This window comes from Pan paniscus, chromosome 16 (assembly GCF_029289425.2).
Source record: "Pan paniscus chromosome 16, NHGRI_mPanPan1-v2.0_pri, whole genome shotgun sequence".
NCBI classification, from domain to species: domain Eukaryota; kingdom Metazoa; phylum Chordata; class Mammalia; order Primates; family Hominidae; genus Pan; species Pan paniscus.
The window spans coordinates 39,903,520-39,922,182 of record NC_073265.2 but is presented as its reverse complement, the minus strand read 5'-3'; the positions used below and the strand labels follow the sequence as shown (position 1 = coordinate 39,922,182).

At 41.1% G+C, this 18,663-nt stretch overlaps 1 protein-coding gene across 13 annotated transcripts in view; it reads left to right on the top strand.

The window, feature by feature from the left end:
• TRPM7 (transient receptor potential cation channel subfamily M member 7) overlaps positions 1-18,663 on the top strand; it is a 129,294-nt gene that overhangs the window by 15,553 nt on the left and 95,078 nt on the right. For all 13 annotated transcript variants that reach the window (XR_010109912.1, XR_008621243.2, XR_008621244.2 and 10 more), the window contains exons 2-3: positions 11,138-11,217; positions 16,369-16,407. Coding sequence is in view for 9 of the 13 variants with exons in the window: in XM_063596639.1 (XP_063452709.1) it covers positions 11,138-11,217; positions 16,369-16,407 (119 nt within the window). In the remaining 4 variants the exon portion in view is untranslated. The remainder of the gene's footprint in view (positions 1-11,137; positions 11,218-16,368; positions 16,408-18,663) is intronic.

The following is an 18,663-nucleotide window of genomic DNA, read 5'->3' as shown; positions in this document are numbered from 1 at the left end:
TCTACTAAAAATACAAAAATTAGCTGGGCGTGGTGGCAAGTACCTGTTATCTCAGCTACTCCAGAGGCTGAGACAGGAGAATCGCTTGAACCTGGGAGGTGGAGGTTGCAGTGAGCCGAGATCATGCCATTGCCCTCCAGCCTGGGCGACAGAGTAAAACTCCATCTCAAGAAACAAAACAGGAAACCAGAATGCAATAATACCACCTTATTCCAGCAAGAATGGCCATAATACAAAAAACAACAAATAATAGACATTTATGTGGATGTGGTAAACAGGGAACACTTCTACACTGCTGGTAGGAATGTAAACTAGTACAACCACTATGGGAAACAATGTGGAGATTCTTTAGGATACCATTTGATGCAGCAGTCCCACTACTGGGTATCTACCAGAGGAAAATAAGTCATTATAAGAAAAAGATACTTGCATACGCATGTTTATAGCAGCATAATTTATAATTGCAAAAATGTGGAACCAACTCAAATGCCCATCAAGTCAACGAGTGGATAAAGAAACTGTGGTATATATATATACGAGGGCATACTTCTCAGCCATAAAAAGGAATGAATTAATGGCATTCACAGTGACCTGGATGAGATTGGAGACTCTTAATTCTAAGTGAAGTAACTCAGGAATGGAAAACCAAACATCATATGTTCCCATTCCTAAGTGGGAACTGAGCTATGAGGACGCAAAGGCATAAGAATGACACAATGGACTTTGGGGACTCAGGGAGAAAGGGTGGGAAGGGGGTCAGGGATAAAAGACTACAAATAGGGTGCAGTGTGTACCGGTCGGGCAATGGGTGCACCAAAATCTCACAAGTCACCACTAAAGAACTAACTTATGTAACTAAACACTACCTGTTTCCAATAACCTATGGAAATAAGTAAAAAACAATAAAAATAAAAAATAGTATAGGTGTATAAGGCATTTACTGTGAATGGAGCTTGTGGACCTGGAAGTTGTTCTGGGCGAGTCAGTGAGTGAGTGGTGAGTGAATGTGAAGGCCTAGGGCATTACACTTATGTAGACTTGATAAACACTGTACACCTAGCCTACACTAAATTTATAAAAAGTATTTTTTTATTCAATAATAAATTAACGCTAGCTTACTGTAACTTTTTAATTTAACAGACTTGTAAACATTTTAAAACTTTTTGACTCTTGTAATAACACTTTGTATAAAACACATTGTATAGCTGCACAAAAACATTTTCTTTATATACTTATTCTATAAGCTTTTTTTTTTTTTTTTTTTGAGACGGAGTCTCACTGTGTCACCCCGGCTGGAGTGCAGTGGCTCACTGCAACCTCCGCTTCCCTGGTTCAAGCGATTCTCCTGCCTCAGCTTCCTGAGTAGCTGTGATGAGAGACATCGCCACCACACCCAGCTAATTTTTATATTTTTAGTAGTGATGGGGTTTCACCACATTGATCAGGCTGGTCTCGAACTCGTGACCTCAGATGATCCGCCTGCCTCAGCCTCCCAAAGTGCTGGGGTTACAGGCGTGAGCCACCGCGCCTGGCTACTTTTTTCTGTTTCAACATTTTAAAATTATTTTACTTTTTAAACTTTTTGTTCAAACCTAAGACACAAATATACACGTTAGCCTAGGCCTACACGGGGTCAGGATCATCAGTAGAATTGTCTTCCACCTCTCATCTTGTCTCATGGAAGGTTTTGAGGGACAATAACATGCATGGAGTTGTCATTTTCTATGATAACAGTGCTTTCTGGAATACTTCCTGAAGGACCTGCCTGAGGCTGTTTTACAGTTAAAAAAAAAAATAGGTAGGAGTGGCCGGGCGAGGTGGCTCACGCCTGTAATCCTAGCACTTTGGGAGGCCAAGGTGGGTGGATCACGAGGTCAGGAGATCGAGACCATCCTGGCTAACATGGTGAAAATGTCTCTACTAAAAATACAAAAAATTAGCCGGGTGTGGTGGTGGTTGCCTGTAGTCCCAGCTGCTCAGGAGGCTGAGGCAGGAGAATGGCGTGAACCCGGGAGGTGAGCTTGCAGTGAGCCAAGATCATGCCACTGCACTCCAGCCTGGGCGACAGTGAGACTCCGTCTCAAAAAACAAAAACAAAAACCAACCAAACAAAAATAGGTAGGAGTACACTCTAACCATAAAAAGCGTAGTCTAGTAAATACATAAATCAGTAACATGGTCATTTATTATTACAAAGTATTATGTACTGTACACAGTTGTATATGCCATACTTCTATGTAACTGGCAGTGCAGGTTTGTTTACACCAATATCAAAACAAATACCCAAGTAGTCCTGGTGCTATGAACTTATGATGGCTACGATGTTAGTAGGCCATAGGAATTTTTTTTTTTCGAGACAAGTTCTCTCACCCAGGCTGGAGTGTAGTGGCGTGATCATAGCTTACTTTAACCTCAAACTCCTGGGCTCAGATGAACCTTCCTCAAACTCGTGGGCTCAAATGATCCTCCCACCTTAGCCTCCCAGGTAGCTGGGACTATAGGCAGGCACCAACATGCCTGGCTAATTAAAAAAAACTTTTTTGTAGAGACAGGATCTCATTATGCTGCCCAGGTTGGTCTTGAACTCCTGGCCTGAAGCAGTCCTCTCATCTCCTCCTCCCATGGCAAGGTGCTGGGATTACAGGTGTGAGCCATTGCACCCAGCCTGCAATAGGAATTTTTCAGCTCCATTATAATCTTATGGGACCACTGTTAAATATGCGGTCCATCATTGACCTCAGTGTTGTTATGTGGCACATGACAGTATGCCCAAAGAATATCATTCAATCTTAAAGAAGGAAATTCTGTTTTTCGTGACCTGGATGGGCCTGGAGGACATTATGTTAAGTGAAATAAGCCAGGAACAGAAAGACAAGATACTACATGGTCTCACTTCTGTGTAGAATCTAAAAAATTGAACTGATAAAAGTTCAATTTCTGGGTGGAGAGTAGAATGGTGGTTATCAGGGACTTGGGTGGGGATTGCTGGGGAAATGTTGGTCAAAGGATGCAAAATTTCAGTTAGGAAGAATAATTTCAAGAAATCTTCCTGTACAACATGGTGACTACAGTAAATAACAATGTATTTTTGAAAAATACTAAGAGTATATTTTAAGTGGTCTCACCACAAAAAAATAGTATGTGAGGCAATGTATATGATAATTAGCTCGATTTAGCCATTCCACAATGTATAGTAGCCCCCTTTTATCTGGTCTCAAATTCCTGAGCTCCAGCAATCTGCCCCCATTGGCCTCCCAAACTGCTAAGATTACAGGCAAGAGCTACTGCACCTGGCCTACTTAATATGTTTTGACACGTTTTGGCACAGAGTTGTTGATTGTATCCTCTTATTATTTTCTTGCTTTTCTTTTTCTTTTTCTTTTTCTTTTTTTTACAGTAAAGTGAAGGCAAGTTTATTAGGAAAGTAAATAAACAAAAGAATGGTTACCCCATAGGTTGAGCAGTCCTGAGGGCTGCTGGTTGCCCACTTTTATGGTTATTTCCTGATTGTATGCTAAGCAAGGAGTGGATTATTAATGAATTTTCTGGGAAAGGGGTGGGCAGTTCCCAGAACTGAGGGTTCCTCCTCTTTTTAGACTATATAGGGTAACTTCTGAATGTTGCCATGGCATCTGTAAACTGTCATGGTGCTGGTTAGAGTGTCTTTTAGTATGGTGATACATTATACTTAGCATATAATGAGCAGTGAGGAAGAGGTCTACTCTGTTGCCATCTTGGTTTTGGTGGGTTTTGGCTAGCTTTTTTAGTGCAACCTGTTTTATCAGCAAAGTCTTCATGGCCTATATCTTATGTTGGACTCCCATCTCATCCTGTGACTTAGAATACCTAACCTACTGGGAATGCAGCCCAGCAGGTCTCAGCCTTATTTTACTCAGCCCCTATTCAAGATGGAGTCACTCCGGTTTAAACACCTCTGACGTTTCCCCCTTTCTTTTATAAGAGAATCCTTTATCCTAAGGGTTGTAGAGGGATGAAGATACACCTTTTGTAACCTCTTCTTGCTGAATGGGGTGATGATATTCCTGCCTAACTATTAAGGTCTCTTGTGTCCGTGATAGAGAGGCGCTCATTCACAACACATCAGTTTGCTGAGGGCCATCCATAACTCTGAGTTCTGACAAAACATGATATCTGAAAGATTAATAAGTGTTTAATAAAACATTCAGTAAGCTTATCCTGCATTCCTATACAAAGAGTACAACAGCAATATATTCCATAACAGTAAAGCAAAATAAGTAAAACTGTCCCAAGTAAACTAAATTAGAAGGCTTTCCATGAACTGGCAACTGTTGGAACCATGCTGATAAGGGATCGCTGATTGTATTATGTGCCCAGAATTAGAATATTGATCCAGATTTTTACATTAGCCATCCCTTTTTTTTTCCTGGACTTCAGTCAGAGATCACTGATTGGTTCACAGGAGAAAGCAAGGTCAGCCTAAATTGCAGGAAAAAAACTCAAACAACTGATGAGACTAGAATCTACTGACAGGTATACCATAGTTCTTGAAACACAATTTTTTCTCACTCCAGTGTCCCATTTTTACTAAAGACAAGTTATAGTATGACCGATTTGCTTTGTTATACTTGGCCAGATTATTTGTGTAAAGTGCAGCAAAAATAATTATATAGGCTTTCAAAATTGGCTTTGATGGAACTCTGTTCCATAAGGAATCTCTGATAAGACTTTTAAAGCCGAGCCCAGCATGGATTTTTTTTTTTCCTTTTCTTTTTGAGACAGAGTCTCACTCTGTTGCCCAGGCTGGAGTGCACTGGCATGACCTCAGCTCACTGCAGCCTCCATCTCCTGAGTTCAAGTGGTTCTCCTGCCTCAGCTTCCTGTGTAGTTGGAATTACAGGCACACACCACCACGCCTGGCTAATTTTTTGTATTTTTAGTAGAGATGAGGTGTTGGCCAGGCTGGTCTCGAACTCCAGACCTCAGGTGATCCACCTACCTCAGCCTCCCAATGTGTTGTGATTACAGGCGTGAGCCACCGCGCTCAGCCATGAGCCACTGCGCCTGACCTCAGCTGTGGGTTTGTACCCTGAAATACCTTTATGTATTGGGTAAATTTCTCTCTTCTTGAGGTCCCAAGATAACTTGGGGCTCCTGGGCCTGTCAAAAAGTGACATTCTTTACTTATCACAGGTCAGGAACCCTGTACAGGGACTGCGTAGACAAGATATGAGGCCAGTTTTCCCAAGCGGCTTTTAATTGGCTCTACAAGTCAAGTTTGATTCCTTTAAGGAGAGCACATCATTCCAGTCAAAGCCTTGGTAAAATAACCAGTTTCTCCAATTGTGTCCTGTCACAAGAGAAAACCGATTCTTACTGCACTTATACAAATATCTATTGTAGGCCAGGCATGGTGGCTCATGTCTGTAATCCCAGCACTTTGGGAGGCTGGGGCAGGTGGATCACTTGATGTCAGGAGTTTGAGACCAGCCTGGCCAACATAGTGAAAACCCGTTTCTACTAAAAATACAAAAAGTAGCTTGGTGTGGTGGCGGGCACCTGTAATCCCAGCTACTTGGGAGGCTGAGGCAGGAGAATTACTTGGACCCAGGAGGCAGAGTTAGCAGTAAGCTGAGATCATGCCACTGCCCTCCAGCCTGGGCAACAGAGCAAAACTCTGTCTCAAAAAACAAAAAACAAAAACAAATCTATTGCCATAAGTTAAGAGTACTCATAAATAATCTCCAAATTGAGAAATGGGGTAGAGAGAAAAATGCTCCAAATTTTGTCCACAGGAGTATACTTTACTCAATTGTTAATAGCTGTCAATAGCTCAAATCCTTGACTCTGCAAAACAAAATAAAGGATCAGCGACGTTTTAAGCAAAAAAGTAAAAAAGATGAGTCTTACATTAATTCAGTCCATGAAGTTAACTCCTGTTTGATACACGTGAACATTCCAGCCCTCCATGACAGTCCTGAATGTTTTTTCCTTTATTCTAATGTTAGAGTCTCCAAAGTTATCAGAAACCTGCATTTAAGAGCACCTGTGAAAGTCCTATAGCTAATTATAAACCACCTTTCGAAGAGGATCAAAACATGACAACAGTTGTATGTTGATGACAAAAAGTCTTAGGACAGCCATAGTCAAAGACACAATTGACAAAGAATTTTGGTTACCTTTGTGGCACACAATAATTTAACATAATAATCATAATTACTGCTGATAAGGTACATTGAATCATATCAGAATTATAGGAGCTTTTCATAATTTTGGAACACATACCAATAACATATTTATACAAATGCAACCCAAAGAAAGCCAAACACCATTTCATATTTGGCAATGCTTCCTGTATGATTTTTATGTCAATAAGCCAAATTTCACTGTTGGACTAGTGCATTATTGATATGTGAAACCCAGTTCTTAATAAAACCTTATAGACAAATTGATCCAATTTTATTTTATTATTTCTTATTTAAATATGTTTTTTTGGAGGGGGACGGAGTCTCCTTCCGTTGCCCAGGCTGGAGTGCAGTGGCACAATCTTGGCTCACTGTTACCTCCACCTCCTGGGTTCAAGCGATTCTCCTGCCGCAGCTTCCCTAGCAGCTGGGATTACAGGTGCAGGGCACCATTCCCAGCTAATTTTTTGTATTTTTAGTAGAGGTGGGGTTTTACATGTCGGCCAGGCTGGTCTCAAAACTCCTGGCCTCAAGTGATCCACCCACCTTGGCCTCCCAAAGTGCTGGGATTACAGGCATGAACCACTGTGCCCGGCCAGAAGCTCTTATTTTTAAACCAGTTAATCAAAGCTCTTTCATATCATACACACACAACACATATAAATACATAGGCGGGAGATCCATCAGTTGTAAGGTCTTTCATTTGCCAATTTCTTAATTGGATTACTGGCTTCAAGGTAGAGCCCTTGGAGGAACAGGGCGAGGAAAGCGTTCAGTTTCTAGGGCCTAGTAATCAGGCACAGCTTCTAGGGGGCCAAGAGCATGTTTCTCTGATCCAGACATGCAGAGAGCTGTGTATTTCCCCATAACTGCCATTAGACACCCCCAGAGTCAGCCAATCAATGCTGCAGTGTATTTCCTTTGGGTTGGGGGTCTCCTCAGTATCATCCCTTTATGGTTTGCCAGAAAGATGTTACCAGAAAGGGGTCCTGATCCAGACCCCAGGAACAGGTTCCTGGATCTTGTGCAAGACAGAATTTGAGGCGAATCCATACAGTAAAGTAAAAGCAAGTTTATTAGGAAAGTAAAGAAACAGAAGAATGGCTACTCCAGAGGCAGAACAGCCTGTTATTTTCTATTTTATCTTTCAATTACCTTGTATCTTTTCAGTCTTACTATTACTTGTGCTGCCACCTCCACCGCCTCTTCTTTTTTTTTTTGGAGACAGTTTTTGCTCTTGTTGCCCAGGCTGGAGTGCAACGGCACAATCTCGGCTCACCATAACTTCTGCTTCCCAGGTTCAAGCAATTCTCCTGCCTCAGCCTTCCAAGTAGCTGGGATTATAGGCATGCGCCACCATGCCTGGCTAATTTTGTATTTTTAGTAGAGACAGGTTTCTCCATGTTGGTCAGGCTGGTCTCGAACTCCCAACGTCAGGTGATCTGCCCGCCTCAGCCTCCCAAAGTGCTGGGATTACAGGTATAAGCCACTGCACCCGGCCTCTTTTTCTTTTTCCTCTTCCTCTTCGTTTTCTTCTTCCTCTTCTTCCTCTTCCTCCTCTTCTTTCTCCCTTCTACCTTCTTCTCCCTTCTCTCATTCTGTCACCCAGGCTGGAGTACGGTGGCATGATCACAGCTCGCTGCAGCCTCGAGCTCCCTGGGTTCAGATGATCCTCTGGCTTCAGCCTCCTAAGTAGCTGGGTCTACAGGCACGTGCCATCACATGCTTGGCTAATTTTTTGTGTTTTTCGTAGAGATGGGGTTTTGCCATGTTGCCCAGGCTGGTCTCAAACTCCTGGACTCAAGTGATCTGCCTGGCTTCTTGTTCAGTCTTGATAAAGGTTTACCAATTTTGTTAACCTAAGAACCAACTTTTAACTTTTGCTTATCTTGCTGTTTTATTAAAATCTGTTTTACTGATTTTTTTCTTTAATTTTATTTCTTTCCTTTGACTTTATTCTTTCAATATGTTTTTAAAGTCCGAGAGTTAGCTCATTAATTTTCAGCCTTTTTTTTTAATTATTATTTTTTGAGAGAGAGTCTCGCTCTGTTGCCCAGGCTGGAGTGCAGTAACACGATCTGGGCTCACTGCAAGCTCTGCCTTCCACGTTCAAGCAGTTCTCCTGCCTCAGTCTCTCGAGTAGCTGGGATTACAGGTGCCCACCACAACACTCTGCTAATTTTTGTATTTTAGTAGAGACGGTTTTCACCATGTTGGTCAGGCTGGTCTTGAGCTCCTGACCTTAAGTGATCTGCCCACCTCGGCCTCCCAAAGTGCTGGGATTATAGGCGTGATCCACTGTGCCTGGCCCAGCCTTCATTTTTAAATGTAATCACTTAAGCCTATACATTTTCCTATACATGCACCATTTAGACTGCATTGTACAGGTTTTCAAATGCATAGAATTTTCACTATTATTCACTTCTAAGAATTTAAAATTTTTAATTATGAATTTTTATTGGATCCTCAAGTTATATAAAGTGTTGAATGTTGGTGGTTTAAAATTTTTATTTACATTACGTTAATTGCATTGTGATCAGTGAGTATGATCTGCCAGATACCCAGTGTCTGAAATTTGTTGAATCTTATTTTATGGTCAAGCACATGATCAATTTTTTTTTTTTTTTAGACAGAATTTTACTCTTTTCACCCAGGCTGGAGTGCAGTGGCATGATCTTGGCTCACTGCAATCTCTGCCTCCCGGGTTCAAGCAGTTCTGCCTCAGCCTCCTGAGTAGTTGGGATTACAGATGTGTGCCACCACACACTTATTTTGTACTTTTAGTAGAGACGGGTTTCACCATGTTGGTTAGGCTGGTCTCGAACTCCTGGCCTCAGGTGATCCATGAGGCCTCCCAAAGTAGTCGGATTGCAGGTATGAGCCACTGGACCTGACCCATGATTAATTTTTATAAATGCCTCATGTGTGCTTGAGAAGAATGAATGGATCTTCTGTTTCTAATATACAGAAACATGCATATATTTATTAAATGAAGCTTGTTAACATGTTGTTAAAATCTTTTAAATATTTCTGCTGATTATTTATTTATTTTTAAGACAGGGTCTTGCTCTGTCAACGAGGCTGGATTGCAGTGGTGTGATCTTGGCTTACTGCAGCCTTGACCTCCCAGGCTCAAGTGATCCTCTCACCTCAGCCCCCTGAGTAGCTGGGACTGACTATAGGTGTGCACCACCACACCCGGCTGACTGTTTAATTTTTTTGTAGAGATGGAGTCTCACTGTGTTACCCAGCTGGTCTTGAACTCACAGACTCAAGCCATCTTCCTGCCTCCCAGAGTGCTGGGGTTACAGGCGTGAGCCACCATGCCTGGCTTCTGCTGTTAGGTTTTGTTTGATTGACTTTTCAGTATTGAGGGAAATGTGTTAATCTTCTGTGAGCCTAGATTTGTCTAATGCTACTAATTTTTTCCCTTTATGTATTTTGAAACTTTTATTTGGTTAATCATATTTAAGATTGTAATAGCAATCTGGCAGATTTAACGTTTGTAATAACCTGCTCTCTCCCTATTGATGTGTTGCACCCATTTTTCTGACACTATTTGTCTTCTAATTAGGATTTGCTCTATGTCTTTTTATTCCTGTATCATTAACCATTCCATGCCCTTATGCTTTAGGTATTTATATTAGAAATGGAATGTAGCTGGGTTTTATTTTTTATCAATCTATCACTTTTTTTTTTATTTTTTTTGAGACGGAGTCTTGCTCTGTCGCCAGGCTGGAGTGCAGTGGCGCGATCTCGGCTCACTGCAACCTCCGACTCCCTGGTTCACTCCCTGGTTCAAGCGATTCTCCTGCCTCAGCCTCCGGAGTAGCTGGGATTACAGGCACACGCCACCACACCCAGCTAATTTTTGTATTTTTAGTAGAGACGGGGTTTTACCATGTTGGCCAGGATGGTCTTGGTCTTCTGACTTTGTGATCCGCCCACCTCAGCCTCCCAAAGTGTTGGGATTATAGGTGTGAGCCACCGCATGCGGCCAAATCTATCAATTCTAATTGTCTTTTTTTCAGGTTTTTTTTGCTTTGTTTTTTGAGACAGGGTCTCTCACTCTTTCACTCAGGCTGGAGTGCAGTGGCCTGGTCATGGCTGACTGCATCCTCAGCCTCCTCGGCTTAGGCGATCCTCCTGCCTCAGACTTCCAAGTAGCTGGGACTACAGGAGCACATCACCACACCTGGCTAATTTTTTAGCTTTTGGTAGAGATGGCGTTTCACCATGTTTTCCAGGGTAGCCTTGAATCTGTCTAAAAGGATCCTCTCACCTTGGCTCCCAAAATGTTGAGATTACAGGTGTGAGCTACTGTGCCGAGCTAGTTGTCTTTTAAATGGCTCATATCCCAGAATAATACCAGCCCCTCTTAAGGTTTTTGGTTCGTAGTGGGAATCTCAAACTTAGCTTCCCTCCTGTTTGACTATTTGAGGCAATAGTATCTACACAGTACTGTTGATTTAATAACCTAGGTCACTTGGGATTTAAATGGAATTATTCTGACGTTTTAGGTTGCCATCCTCAGACTATGGTATGTAGTGAAAAGTAAATAAAAAATTATGTAGTATAGAAGTGTTTATGGGCCGGGCACGGTGGCTCACGCCTGTAATCCCACCACTTTGGGAGGCCGAGGCAGGCAGATCACCTGAGGTCGGGCGTTCGAGACCAGCCTGACCAACATGGAGAAACCCCATCTCTACTAAAAAAATACAAAATTATCAGGTCGTAGTGGCGCATGCCTGTAATCCCAGCTACCCGGGAGGCTGAGGCAGGAGAATCACTTGAACCCGGGAGGCGCAGGTTGTGGTGAGCCAAGATCACACCATTGCTCTCCAATCTGGGCAACAAGAGCAAAACTCTGTCTCAAAAAAAAAAAAGAACTGTTTATGTGTTTATCATGAAATTGTTTCCTTCTTATTTAGTGGGTTAACTTATAAACAATTCTTTAAAACATTTTGTTTTAGTCCCAGAAATCCTGGATAGAAAGCACTTTGACCAAGAGGGAATGTGTATATATTATACCAAGTTCCAAGGACCCTCACAGGTAAGCACACCTTTGTTACTTCTGGGGTCTTCTAGAAATTTTAGTGTAAATTATATTGTTATTTCTTTATTGGAAACAAAAACCACTAAATAAATTATTTGTACTTACTGTTACTTTTTATAATTACTGTTAATCATTTAATTTGGGAGGGATTGGGAGGAGGAAACAGCACTGAAATCAGTATTTTGGAGTTCTTAATGCCATTTACAGCATACAATCTCTTCCTTGAAGTGTTCCTCCATCTCTAAACTCCCTCAGATCATAGTGTAGTGTTTTACAAAGGTAAGGCAGTTAAGACTCTCTCTTTTATTTTTTAATGGATTCACTGATATTGGGAACTTAAATTTGTGTATCTATTGGGCATCTACTGGGTATCCAACACTATGGTTCATGTCGAAGAAAGCAATATGAACCTAATAATAGTCATTCTTTTTGTTTGCCAATATATAGATACAGATCATTATTTACTGGAAAATCTATTATCAGAGACTATAGGTGTCTGTGTCTTTGGTCTCTAAAATGGCTTTGATAATAGAAAAAAATTAAAGGACATTAACTTAGTAACTGAAGAAAAAGTTGAGCTCATGAAATATTTACTTAAACATTTTTGCCAAAATTATTCTTTTTACTTTTTTTTTTTTTTTTGGAACAGAGTCTTGCTCTGTCATCCAGGCTGGAGTGCAAGCTCCCTCCAGGGTTCAGGCCATTCTCTTGCCTCAGCCTCCCGAGTAGCTGGGACTACAGGCATGTGCCACCACAGCCGGCTAAATTTTTGTATTTTTAGTAGAGATGGGGTTTCACCGTGTTAGCCAGGATGGTTCGATCTCCTGACCTCGTGATCCACCTGCCTCGGCCTCCCAAACTGCTGGGATTACAGGTGTGAGCCACCACGCCTAGCCCTAGTTTTTGTATTTTTAGTAGAAACAGGGTTTTACTATGTTGGCCAGGCTGGTCTTGAACCCCTGACCTGAGGTCATCTGCCTGCCTTGGCCTCTCAAAGTGCTGGGATTACAGGTGTGAGCCACTGCACCCAGCAAATTTTTCTTTTTTCTGAGGCCTAAAGATAGAAAAAAACGTAAGGAAATCTAAGATATGGTTATTTCCTAACCTATAGAGCACTTTTCTTCATAGGCACTTAGAAAAAATGAAAATTAATTGACAAAAGTATTTGCAAGATTTTTGAATCTTCCTTCCTTTTCCGTCTCCTGTCACACTGTGTTCTCTACCCATTTACCTTCTCTGCAACTTTCATTTCTGTTAGATATATAACTCTTAGAAAAACATAGCTAAATAGACAGTTTTTACTAACTGATATCTCTTTATATTATAGAATATGTCACTATTCTTGTTTATAGTGGATATGTAGTAAATATTTGTTGAATAGCATTTCCAAAAATTTCTCTTTATTTTAACATTTTAAAAAATTCTTAACTTTGAACGGATCTCTCACAACAAACACATTTCCATTGAAAGTGTAATGTATGTGATACATTTAAAAAACTTTTGAGAAACAAAGTTGAAGCAATACGTAGAGTTTCAATACATTAAGACTGTCATTATTAATAACATTTGGTGGCTTTATTTTTAACTTTTTCTCAGTGTATTGCTTTTGTTTTAAAGTAGTGCTACATTCAGTCTATATGCAAAATGTACCTGCTTTTCATACTACAGATATTTTATAAGAATGGTAGTTAATAGGCCTGGTGCGGTGGCTGACACCTGTAATCCCAGCACTTTGGGAGGCTGAGGTGGGCGGATCAAGAGGTCAGGAGTTCGAGACCAGCCTGGCCAACATGGTGAAACACTGTCTCTACTAAAAATACAAAAATTAGCCAGACGTGGTAGTGGGCACCTGTCATCCCAGCTACTTGGGAGGCTAAGGCAGGAGAATTGCTTGACACCGGAAGGCAGAGGTTGTAGTGAGCTGAGATCCACACTGCTGCACTCCAGCCTGGGTAACAAGAGCGAAACTCTGTCTCAAAAAAAAAAAAAGGAATGGTAGTTAATATTCTGTTATTGTGTATACCACAATTTATATACCTGTTCTACTATTGGTCAATTTAGTTGTTTTCGATTTTTAGCCATTTAAAATTTAATTAGGCCACAATGAAGATCTTTGTGGATAAAACCTTTTTGTATTTAAGATTTTCCCCCCTTAGGTTATGTAATGCCAGAATCTTTTCAAAAGTATTAAAGGAATATAAATGATCACCCAGTAGTGAATGAGATTGTCTCCTTTACTGAGTAATGACTAGAGTAACATTTTCCATCACCATCAAGAAAACGTGATAAGTAGAAAATAGTATGTATATATTTTTAGGCTGGGCATGGTGGCTCATGCCTGTAATTCCAGCACTTTGGGAGACTGAGGTGAGCAAAGTCTGCCTTCCAGGTTCAAGCGATTCTCATGCCTCAGCTACCTGAGTAGCTGGGACTATAGGCATGCGCTACCACGCCCACTTAATTTTTTTTATTATTAGTAGAGACGGGGGTTTCACCATGTTGGTCAGGCTGGTCTCGAACTCCTGACCTCAGATAATCTGCCCGCCTCAGCCTCCCAAAGTGAGTCACCGTGCCTGGTATACATTTATTTATTTTTAGTTGACAGTAATTATAATAGTATATATTTTAAATTTGCATTTATTTATTATTGAGAAAATATTTTATGTTTTTTAAATATCCCTCAATTTTTTAATACATTCTGTAAATGTTTTTGATTAGTTCTTTTTGGATCATTAAAATAGATAACCTTAACATCTCTTCCAATCATTAGAGTCTATGATTTATTCTGATTTCTTACTACTTGTTAAAGATATGTTTTATTACAACATCATATCACATTTCTCAACAAGAGGATAAATGACATTTCCCAAGTCACATGGCTGTTCATAAAGATGGGATCAGTATTTAAGCCTCCTTAGTTCAGTGTGCCAGTTCTAAAATAAAATACCATTTTTCTTCCGGAGAAATTGTTGTTTTGCTTTATTAAAAAAATAGATTTTGTTGGTCGGGTGTGGTGGCTCACGCCTGTAATCCCAGCACTTTGGGAGGCTGTAGGTGGATCACCTGAGGTCAGGAGTTCGAGACCAGCCTGGCCAACATGGTGAAACCGTGTCTCTACTAAAAATATAAAAACTAGCTGGGCGTGGTGGTGGGCACTTGTAATCCCAGCTACTTGGGAGGCTGAGGCAGGAGAGTTGCTTGAATCCAGGAGACGGAAGTTGCAGTGAGCTGACAAGGTGCCACTGCACTCCAGCCTCAGTGACAGAGTGAGACTCCATCTCAAAAAAAAAGAAAAAATAGATTTTATCATTAAGGAGTTTATTTTCTATAGTTTTATTAATTCCACTTTGCAATAGAAATAATAAAAGCACTCAAGGTATTAAAGAAATCCAAAGCTGTTACTAAGTATCCCCACCTTTAACCATTCATGAGAGACATAATTTACAGTTAGCTCGTCACTTCTTTCTACAGTAGTTGAACACTTAATTTTATATGAATAGGTAATTCACACTTGGTTCATAACTTAAAAGGTATCAAATGCTGTAAGTGAAAGTCTCCTTTCCAGTACTGTGCTTTAGCTATAAGTTAACCTTGCTAATAAAAAATCTGATGTTATCCATTCCTTGGAATGTCTTCCAGAAAGTTAGATATAGTCTTTGCATGTCCAAGCAGATGATTATCCCCCTTCCCCCTTTAAAATATATAGTGCAGCCCACTGTGACTGTAACTTATCTTGGCGATCACTAGTTTGTTCCTTCTTTTTTTTTTTTTTGAGACGGAGTCTCGCTCTGTCATCCAGGCTGGTGTGCAGTGGCGTAGTCTCACTGCAAGCTCTGCCTCCTGGGTTCAGGCCATTCTCTTGCCTCAGCCTCCCGAGTAGCTGGGATTACAGGCGTGTGCCACCACATCTGGCTAATTTTTTGTATTTTTAGTAGAGACAGGGTTTCACTGCGTTAGCCAGGATGGTCTTGATCTCCTGACCTCGTGATCCTCCCACCTCAGCCTCCCAAAGTGCTGGGATTACAGGCGTGAGCCACCGCGCCTGGCCACTAGTTTGTTCTTAATTGTTGCAGCCTATTTAATTATGTCTGAATTGTAATTTGTTTTAGTAATCTCTTATTGAACATTTTAGCTATTTTCACTTTTTCTTTTGGCTGTTAGGAAAAAAATTCTGCAGTCAACGACCTTGTACAATTTTCATTTTATACGTATACTACAGATGTGTTTTAGCCTATGCTTTTAGAACTGGAATTAGTGTGTGAGAGTCAACGTTTTTTATTTTGATGGGTATTGCCAAGTGGCCTTCCATAGGGATTATATAAATATATACTCTCACCCACAGATACCAGACTCTCTCTGTATTCTCGCCAAGATAATGTCTTTTTTTTTTTTTTGAGACAGTTTCTCGCTCTTTCGCCCAGGCTGGAGTGCAGTGGGGCATGATCATGGCTCACTTTAGCCTCAACCTCCCATGCTCAAGGAATCCTCCCACCTCAGCCTCCCTAGTAGCTAGGACTATAGGCCTGCACCACTACCCCTAGCTAATTTTTTTTTTTTGTAGAGACGGAGTTTCGCCTTGTTGCCCAGGCTGATCTTAAACTCCTGGACTCATAATTCACCTGTGCCTCCCAGAGTGTTGCAATTATAGGTGTGGACTGTCTGCCAGGTGCGGTGGCCCACACCTGTAATCCTAGCACTTTGGGAGGCCGAGGCAGGTAGATCACAAGGTCAAGAGATCGAGACCATCCTGGCTAACACAGTGAAATCCCATCTCTAGTAAAAATGCAAAAAAATTAGCCGGGCATGGTGGCAGGAGCCTGTAGTCCCAGCTACTTGGGAGGCTGAGGCAGGAGAGTGGTGTGAACCCGGGAGGCAGAGCTTGCAGTGAGCTGAAATTGCGCCATTGGACTCCAGCCTGGGCAACAGAGTGAGACTCTGTCTCAAAAAAAAAAAAAAAAAAAATTGAAACTGTCAGTTAAAAAATAGTTATTTGAATTATAAATCAAGGTATACGTGAACTATGATATCTACTGAAAAATTAAACTAGGTATATAATTTTTTTTGTTTTGTATTTTATGTATTTTATATACTTTAAAATCAGAAAGTTTTTCACCTGAAATAATTTATTTACCTTTTTGTGTTCAATAGATGCCTTCCAGGATGTCAAATTTGTCAGCAACTCGTCAGGTAAGTTTAACATAACTATACCACACAAATTTCGGAAAATAAATAAAACTAATCTATTAGAAATATGAGTTAGAACACAGTGGCATGAAACTCACATGCTATTATATTTGATGGGTACTTTACCTAGACTTGGAAGGTGAAGGGTCAGTCAAGGCTGTTTGAAACTCAGGTGAAGCTACCTAAGAAGAGTTGTAAAGTTGTGTCTGTTGAGCAGAAGTTGAAGGACAGGAATTTTAGGCAGCGAGAGCAGTGTATGGGAAGGCCTGATAGTGAAAGACATCATGGTTCTGTCGGGAAACTGCGGAATGTAAGATGGAGATTTGAGAGATTTGGGCCTGGAAAAATGAGAGTTTCAGTTACTCTACAAGGCTTTTTGTTGCACATGCTTTTGATTTCATGTTAAAAGGATATTGTACAGGCAATTGATAACATGCTATATTAGTATTATTATTATTTTGAGACGGAGTCTTGCTCTGTTACCCAGGCTGGAGTGCAGTGGCACAATCTCGGCTCACTGCAACCTCTGTCTCACGGGTTCAAGCAATTCTCCTGCCTCAGCCTCCCGAGTAGCTGGGATTACAGGCATGCACCACCATGCCTGGCTAATTTTTGTATTCGTAGTAGAAATGGGGTTTCACCATGTTGGCCAGGCTGGTCTTGAATTCCTGACCTCAGGTGATCCACCCGCCTCGGCCTCCCAAAGTGCTAGGATTACAGGTGTGAGCCACCAGGCCCGGCTGATTTTATTTTTTGTAAGAGCAGTTTGCATTTTTAGATTGGATTGGAAGAAAATAGACCAGTTGCTAAAGTTTTAGAGTGACTCTGGCAAAAAGATGAGAACCTGAAGTAAGATGTTTTTGACAATGAAGAGAAGTAGGCATATTTGAAGGGCTTAATGAGATAAATGCAGTAGGATTTGGTGAATGTGAAGAAAAGGGAAGATTTGAGCATGGTAACTACATTTCCTTCTTAGGCAACTGAGTAAATTGTAATATGCTTTAGGGTCTGATGAGGAAGTATAAGAGGAAGAAGAGAAGGTTTCTGGGTGGTAGGCTAGGAATAAAAGTACATAGAATGGGTTTATTTTAGATATATTGAAGAGTTTTTCAAGGAAGTCTGTAAAAACAAAAACAAAAAACCTGACAGGCTGGATGTGATGGTTCATGCCTGTAATCCCAGCACTTGGGGAGGTTGAAGCAGGAGGATGGTTTGAGCCTAGGAGTTTGAGACCAGCCCGGGTAGCATAGTGAGACCCTGTGTCTACCAAAAAAAAAAAAAAAAAAGAAAGAAAACCACACACAAAAATCTTGGCATGGTATCATGTACCTGTAGTCCCAGCTACTTAAGAGGCTGAAGCAGGAACATCATTGGAGCCTGGAGGATCGTTTGGGCCTGGGAAGTTGAGGCTGCAATAAGCCCTGATCACACCACTGCACTCCTGCCTGGGCAACAGAGCAAGACCCTGTCTCCAGAAAAAAAAACAAACAAAAAGACCTGACAGTCTTTCATATTTGCCCCTGTACTTAACCATCTCCAGTCCTATTCATTTCTTCTTATAGATGGTGAGGTTCCATCTGGTGTCTCTTGTTTGACGATGCCAAAGAGTTTCTTTTATTTAGCATTTCATATAGTGCAGCTACACTGAACTGAACATGAATTTTCTCAGTTTGGTCTATCTGAAAATATATTGCTTTTATTTTCATATTTGAAGAATGTTTTCACTGGATATAGAATTCTGGGTTGTGTTATTTTATTGCAGCAGAGTTTTTTTTGTTGTTGTTTTTTTCTTTTTTGAGATGGAGTCTTGCCCTGTTGCCCAGGCTAGATGGCATACAGTGGCGCGATCTCAGCTCCCAGCAACCTTTGCCTCCCAGGTTCAAGTGATTCTCCTGCCTCAGCCTCCCCAGAAGCTGGGATTACAGGCACACACCACCATGCCTGGCTAATTTTCGTACTTTTAGTATAGATGGGGTTTCACCATGGTGGCTGGGCTGGTCTCCTGACCTTGTGATCTGCCTGCCTTGGCCTCCCAAAGTGCTGGAATTCCAGGCGTGAGCTGTTGCGCCCAGCCCATTGCAGCACTTTAAAGGTGTCATTATTTTATCTTGTAGCTTTTGTTTCTAATGAGAAGGCAGCTGTAATACAGTAGTTGTCTTCCTGTGTGGAATGGGTCTTTTTCTTCTCTAGCTACTTTAAATATATTTTTTTCTATTCCTTTGGTTTTCAGCAGCATGTCTATAATATGCCTGAGAGTGA